This window comes from Cherax quadricarinatus, chromosome 72 (genome assembly GCF_038502225.1).
Source record: "Cherax quadricarinatus isolate ZL_2023a chromosome 72, ASM3850222v1, whole genome shotgun sequence".
NCBI classification, from domain to species: domain Eukaryota; kingdom Metazoa; phylum Arthropoda; class Malacostraca; order Decapoda; family Parastacidae; genus Cherax; species Cherax quadricarinatus.
Genome location: NC_091363.1, coordinates 12,396,393 through 12,404,571, shown reverse-complemented (window position 1 = coordinate 12,404,571; position 8,179 = coordinate 12,396,393). Strand labels below are relative to the sequence as shown.

At 40.7% G+C, this 8,179-nt stretch overlaps 1 protein-coding gene across 1 annotated transcript; it reads left to right on the top strand.

The window, feature by feature from the left end:
- The first annotated feature begins 6,599 nt into the window (after positions 1–6,599).
- LOC138854851 (cuticle protein 7-like) lies at positions 6,600–7,950 on the top strand. The gene is made up of 3 exons (XM_070100207.1): positions 6,600–6,624; positions 6,748–6,897; positions 7,604–7,950. The coding sequence occupies exons 1-3, from the start codon at positions 6,613–6,615 to the stop codon at positions 7,907–7,909; spliced, it is 468 nt and encodes a 155-aa protein (XP_069956308.1). The 5' UTR covers positions 6,600–6,612; the 3' UTR covers positions 7,910–7,950.
- Positions 7,951–8,179: the final 229 nt, after the last annotated feature.

The following is an 8,179-nucleotide window of genomic DNA, read 5'->3' as shown; positions in this document are numbered from 1 at the left end:
CTTGCAGCCATGAGAATAGGAACAGCAGTTATGAAGGAGAATTGTCTATACATTTTTCTCATCTTTATCTTGAAGGTGTAGTAGGCAGCTTGAGCACGTTGATCCGAGGAAGGAGGAGCCACAGCGTGAGTGACAGGTACAGTTATTACCAGTAGTGAACCAGCCGTCCTCTTGCTGCAAGTCCTTGTCATTGACAAATCATCGGAGTTTATGCATGAAAATAAAAATTATACTTCATTTGAAGGTTGTAACACAATATGTGTTTTAAACAAGGAGGAAAAGAATGTAATTATTGTTGTGCATAAAACGTCACAAAAGATGGAATGCTTATTTACCATCTCAAGGTTGTGACGTCATAATATTGTGTGAAGATCCTGGGGTATATAAAGAGACAGCATCCCTCGCTGGGCATCAGTTCACACCTTAGTCTTCTAACATGGCTTTCAAGGTACAGCAACTGAAGTGTTTTGGTCTTTCTTGATTTATATAACTATGTTAATATACTGATCAACACTCAAACTTCGTGTCAGGTGGGTTTGATTCCTAATACAAAGTGATGATGCGCACAAGACGCTGTGGAGATTTCTATATATATTCTGAGAGTAATTATTATGTTGTATTTTGCAGGTTATAATTGTTGCCGCTTTTGTGGTGGTCGCTGTAGCTCGTCCTAATCCCCTCCCAGACAAAGCCCCCACCACAGGCTATGCTCTGCCTCCCCCACCACCTCCACCCCCGCCACCACCTCCACCCCCGCCACCACCTCCACCACCAACTTATGCTCCACCACCTCCACCCCCGCCACCACCTCCACCACCAACTTATGCTCCACCCCCTCCACCACCTCCACCCCCGCCACCACCTCCACCTCCAACTTATGGTCCACCAGCTCCACCACCTCCACCCCCACCACCACCTCCAACTTATGGTCCACCCAGCCCCCCTCCAGAGGTGAGTACCAGCCACTAGCCAGTATCATTAAGACATGTCACAGGAGCACAGAATATTTGACAGAGACACGTAAGGAGTATGTAGTACCCATCGTAAGACCCTTGTAGGTCGTGTGGCAGAAAGGCTGGGGATAGTTTTGAAAGGTAATTTTTTGCCCAATATACGTGTTTCGACTGCTACTTCCTGACCTCCTGATCATCTTGTTCTCAAGAAGGAAGGAACAGACTCAGAAGTGTCCCCGTTTGCAGAAGATGTGAAGTTAATGGAGGTCAGGAAGTAGGAGTCGAAATAGGTACATTTCAATAATTTTTTTCGTAGATTTTTTGACCTGGTAGTCAGGTCATTTAGTGAATTTACTTATCTAGGTCAGGTCATACTGTGACTAAAAGAATATTTGATATACACCCCACTCACTTCAACTGACGAAGCTGTGTGATGTGCTGCAGTGACGCTGCCCTCAAAAATTAATTTAATTTTTATAGTTTTACGTTATTATAATAGAAAATACATGAACAACAACCAGAACCTTGTAAATTTCCTGTTCTCAAACTGCTAGAGTTCTGTGATAAGGTAACATGAAGGAAAGTAACAGAGAGAGAGAGAGAGAGAGAGAGAGAGAGAGAGAGAGAATGGTGGACTGTATATTTTTGGACGGTTTAATTGCTTTGATACGGTGCCACACAAGAGACTGGACAAAAATCTTATCGAAGAAGCAGAAGAATGAAGGCACTACAGTAAATCGAGATATACCTGACAGAAAGGAAACAACGAGTGAATGTACGGGAAGAGTTTTCAGAAAGACAGTGTGTGACGAGTGAGGTTCGACAAGGATCAGCACTGGGTTCGATACAATTCTTTTATGTACGTAAATAACATGACGTGAAACATAAGGTCAGAGGTATCCCTGCTGCAGATGACATAGCAAAGTAAAGCACAAACAGGACAGCACCAGAACAGTCTGGAAAATAATTTGGACAAGTTGCAGGACTAGTTTGATAAACGAATGTTAGAATTTTATTCCAGAAAATGTAAAGTGATGAAATTGTAGAGGGGAATAAAAAGAGACCAGAAAGAGAATAAAAGCCTGAGGGAGAAACGCTGCAAACTTTACTTAAGGAGAAGGATCTCGGTGTGAGACGTTCTGAGCATATTGCGCGAAGTGAACAACAACCCAATAATCTCTGGAGCAAAGGAGGTATGAGCTATGAAGAGAGGCTAAAAGAGCAAAAGCTGAAAGGAGAATGACCGGAGGAGACATGAAAATAGCGTACATTACACTGAAAAGTATTAATGGAGTGGATAGGGACAGATTGCTCGAGAGGCGGGAAAAAGGAACACGAGGGTACAGCGGAAGTTAAAAACACAAGTGAGCCATCGGATTGTAAGGAAATATTTCTTCAGCTTCAGAGTGGTTAGGAAGTGGAACGACATTGACTGCGAGGTGATTGAGGCAGATTTCATGAATAGCTTTTAGACTAGTTATGCCAGGACTCATGCAGGAGAAGCAGGACCAAGAGTTGAGACTCAACCCCTGCAAACACATATAAAGAAGCACAGTAGTAAAGTTACCTGGTGACACGAGCTGAATTTACATAAAACCTCATTGGATACAACAGTAGCACCTTATATAATTGAGTTCAGGAGGTATTCTTGGATATAACTTATATAACGCCTGAGATAAAGTGACAAAGTACATCACAGTCAAATAATCAGTAGTTTGATATCACAGTTATTATGTTCTTAGGTTAGACACATACACACACATACACACACACACACACACACATACACACACACACACACACACACACACACACACACACACACACACACACACACACACGCATATATATATATATATATATATATATATATATATATATATATATATATATATATATATATATATATATAATGGGAAGTACAATGCCTGCACTTTAAAGGAGTGGTTTGTTATATTGGCAGTTTGGAGGGATATGTTGTGTATCTTTATACGTATATGCTTCTAAACTGTTGTATTTTGGGCACCTCTGCAAAAACAGTGATAATGTGCGAGTGTGGTGAAAGTGTTGAATGATGATGAAAGTATTTTCTTTTTGGGGATTTTCTTTCTTTTTTGGGTCACCCTGCCTCGGTGGGAGACGGCCGACTTGTTGAATATATATATATATATATATATATATATATATATATATATATATATATATATATATATATATATATATATATATATATATATGCAATAAGATCACAGTAAACAGGTGATTTCAAAATATGCAAAACAACCACTCTGAAAGAATAGAGAAATTCCAAGCGCTTTCGTGACTACTCACATTATCAAGGAACTATGAAAGTGAAGCATATAATATAAGGGGTCCGGCCAGCACCTCACTATCAGATCCCACAACGGTTAAACACGTGACGCTGTGAGCCAACTTGGAAAGGTCCTTTGCACAACTCACCCCCAAGCTATTCTACCCAAGAAAAATTTAAAAATTATTTGTCCAGTGTATTATTAAATTCTTCCCAAATTCTATTAATATATATATATATATATATATATATATATATATATATATATATATATATATATATATATATATATATATATATATATATATATATATATATATATATAATTACGTTGATAATTGTGATGTACATAATTATGTTCTACTGTTGTTGCAGCCTCCTGCAAAGTACGACTTCAACTGGTTAGTAAAGGACTATAGCAACGACTTCGGTCACCAGGAAATTCGTGATGGAGGCCACACTGAGGGTTCCTATTATGTGCTACTTCCTGACGGTCGTGTGCAAAAGGTGACTTACACTGTTGATGGTGAAGGTGGTTACGTAGCCGTGGTGACCTACGAGGGCGAGGTCAAGCCTCCCACACCCGTCTACACCCCAGCTCCTCCAGTACCTGTCTACTCCCCACCACCTCCTCCTCCTCCTCCTCCTCCTCCTCCTCCTGTCTATGGCTAAATAAGCAAGCATCATATTTCAGCAACTGTAGCCTAGAAGGGCACGTCCCAATACCCTAAACCCAGATCTCTTACAGATCAGCACTGACACCTTGACTGATTCTATTTATTATTATGGCAGTAATCAATGTAAATGAAAAATAAATGCCTATTGAAATTGTCCTTGCTTATATTTAACACCTAATTTTGGATAAATGTTTGTACCTCTAATATTTTACAAACAAACACAATATACATGGAAGCAGACTTCCACAGATGAAGTCACAGGGAAAGACCTTGTAACTCGTCCTAAAACCCTCAAAATGTGAAGCAAGATTAAACAACCAGTCTATCACTGCTGCAGGGAGAGCCATCGTACTAGAAGCCTCAGTTGTTGCTCTCACTCAGAGCTTTCTTTGGGAAGAATTTCCGTGTTTTCAGGATGTGGAGGAATTGCTCTATGTGTGTATGTTTGACTATGTTAATTAGAGCCAGCTTTATCATCTAGAGGCCTCCCCACGGATATCGAATAGACTTGGTGATCATTTCCTTCACAACGTGTATGTCAAACCAAGTATTCCGGACACTGACTACTTACCAATATTATGTCTTTGATGATATCTTGTCCATTACCAGGCAGAATAATTCAGCACAGTCACTGGCTGGAGCGCAGACTGACAGGGAGGTACTTAAGAGGCGTGTGATAAATGACACTTGACCAGTTCTGGGACCGACTCTCATTAATCTCTATACCAACACCACTGTACTTTAGTTAATTAGGTACCTAACCACCTTGCACAAGATTATGCATGGAAGTCTACTTAATGGACGAGGTGGGACTATGGACTTAGGCGCCCCAGGTGTTCCTCTACCTGGGGATTTGGTGTGCGATATTTGAGACGTCACTATAGGCCACCATTAATTTCTGTTTAATTATATGATGAGCGGTCATTATATCTGAATGTCGCTAGTTCACTAGAGTTGACACTCAGCTTAACCCACGCATTAGTAACAACACCAGGTCATGGCTCATTCCTCTGAGTGTGGATTCCAGCTTAGATACAGAAATTTCACCAGATCACTTAAATGTGTCGATATTCTTTTACCCAGGATGACTCTACGAGAATGAACAGTGTTTATCAAGAGAGTCTAAGCTAATCAAGAGAGCTGCAAGCTCTAATGTTACTCAGAAAGTAAGCAAATGAGGGCCAACTGAAGAAAACACCAACAGTAATAAGCTTACCGTTGGTGCAAAGCTCTTCCTATGGTAGTGGAGAAGCATTGGCATTTCGACTGGATGGGGAACCAAGATTGCTCTGAATAAAATTTTCTTGGTAATAATGGTGCTAGAATTACCCACAGTATGTTAGGTAAAAGGACACAAATGCAACTTATGTGATATATATACCTTCTGTGTCCAGGTATTGTTTGTAGCGACTTGACACAACTCCTGGAGAGCGAAACGTTGCCACAATAAAATGTCGCATTAATTGCACACGTGCCCTTTTAGCTAACCAAATTTTCTTAGATTTCTCAACCAGATATTTTGAAAGGGGAAAATCTTGGTTATTTAGATCTTATAGATTTACCGACGACTGGCCGTACCGAGAATTGGAATCCCAAGTTGAATTACCTGTCAGCAGAACCTGCTCGGCGATACCTCGATTTAACTTAAAAAAAAACAAAACTCTACAATCCATAAAACGTTAGTTCACGAAACGGCAAGAATATGATGGATATATCTGAGGGTAGAGTAAGGAAAGGCTAATGTAACAAGCGTCAACTTGGGCATTCATTCAACACTGATGTGAATCACATCACTTGGCTGCTGTAAGATTCCACAAACTATCAGTAATAATAGTTTACAAATAATAATAAGATAATGATAATAATATACAATAATATTAATAATAACAGCAACGCCAATAATAATAATAATAATAATAATAATAATAATAATAATAATAATAACAATTTAATGATAATAATAATAATAATAATAATAATAATAATAATAATAATAATAATAATAAATTGCCATATGTACACACAAAGTTATAATTGGAGCATTTCATCAGCCATGCTACAGAGCAGTGAACAGGTCTCTGTGATGGACTCTGCCACCGAGTATCCACAAGATCAACCAGTTATTAATAACAGTGACTTACTTTACAGCCCTACTTGTCCTGATCAACAAGTAAAATGTGTTGACAAATGCACGTCTGGAAGACTAAATACTGATTCTAGGAGAAAAGTATTATTAGATGTAAAGAGACGTCCATATGTCTATGTTACCTTGGCCTTGAGAAAGTTGGGGTAGGCAGCTTTGGCATGCAGATCCGAGGAAGGATCCCGAGCGTGAGAGAGAGGTAATGTGTCTAGCAGCTCACCAGATGTCTTCATGCCACAAGTCCTTGTCAGGGAGAAACATTGGTTATCAGACCCTCAAAAAATCTTGCAGCTATCTTTGATGCAGCAACATAGTCTACACTACACAAGGGATGCTGGATGCATCCCAGAGGCATAATAATAGTATAACTTATGTCTCCCTAACTATCGTAATGGGTCAAATGGCATCACGAAGGATGCTGTCCCTCTTTACCATTTCAAGGTAGTGACGTCATGACTTTAAGCCTTGGGTATATAAGGAGGCAGCATCTCATTTTGGTATCAGTTTAAACTCTCCTCTGTTCCAAACATGTACTTCAAGGTACAGTAATTCATTGGTGGACACACTGACACCTAAACTTACATCTTATGCGTGAGCAACACGCATAAGACGCAAATATTTTCACATAAATGTTGTGCTAGCTTTTACATATGTTTTTTACAGGTTGTAACTACTGCCGCTTTGGTGGTGGTCGCCGTAGCCCTTCCTAATCACCTCCCTCCTCAAGCCCCTGTCAACGGCTATTCTCTTCCTGTGCCACCACCACCTCCAGCTCCAGCACCAATTTACGGTCAGCCTAGCCCCCCTCCCGAGGTGAGTAACATCCAGCATCCAGAACTGTGGAGCTGTCACTGAACAAGTCTCCCACTAGTCGAGGCATGACTTGACCTTCAGTAGTGACCTCACTTCCAAGAGTAACCTGGCCACAAGTAGTTTCCTGAGGTTAATGAGCTATAATCAGGTTATTCGGGAGTCAAATCACTCTTGGAAGCCAAATCACATAATGTCAAAGGGAACTCGTGAATAATTTCCTGTTCATGTCTTCATACGATACCATGTGACAAGTTGCAGTGATACTGAGTCAAATAATTGTTGATAATTTGCTTTACTTTCATACAGTTTTGGAGTGACTATGCTCTCAGGACGGAAACGTTTCACATAACATGTCCTGGTGTTTGTATTTTGTGTCTTTTTTCAGCTTTAGTTATTCAACTCATTAGTCAAGTGCTGGGGTTTATTTATGATTATACGAAATTTCATTTTGTACTAGAATTTATGTCGAGGCACAGTAACAAAAATTACCTGGTGAAATGAGCTGGAATCTAAGAAAAACAGTTCCTTTTGTAACGTTTGATTTTTTTTCTTTGGTCTGGAATAATATGGCACATTGATCAGCCAATACTTAGTGTTTTGGCAGTTTGTGTGAACAGTATTCTACCTCATTATTGCATAACTCTGGCTAGAGGGTCTTTATAATGATTACGGTGATGCACATATTAATATGTCACTGTTCTCGCAGCCTCCTGCAATGTACAAATTAAACTGGCTAGTGAAGGACGACAAATCCAGCAACGACTTCGGTCACCAGGAAACTCGTGATGGAGGCCACACTGAGGGTTCCTATTATGTGCTACTTGCTGACGGTCGTGTGCAGAAGGTGACTTACACTGTTGATGGCGAAGGTGGTTATGTAGCCGTAGTGACCTACGAGGGTGAGGTCAAGCCTCCTACACCCGTCTACACCCCAGCTCCTCCAGCACCTGTCTACACCGCACCTACTCCTGCACCCGTCTACGCCCCACCTCCTCCTCCTGTTTATGGTTAGACGAACAAACTCCAAGTCAGCTGTAACCTACAAGGGCTCATCCCAGTAAACCATACCCCCGGCCGGGATTGAACCCGCGGTCATAGAGTCTCAAAACTCCAGCCCGTGGCGTTAGCCACTAGACCAGCTAGCCAGCTAGTCATGTTGACGGCAGTGAAGGGACTTGAGCTAGAGTTCGTCACGGCCACGCTAGCTGGAGATTCGTCTGTAAAAACTTGCATTTGTGGTCACAGAGGTGCCTGTGCTAACTTTCCTATGGTGTAGAAATAT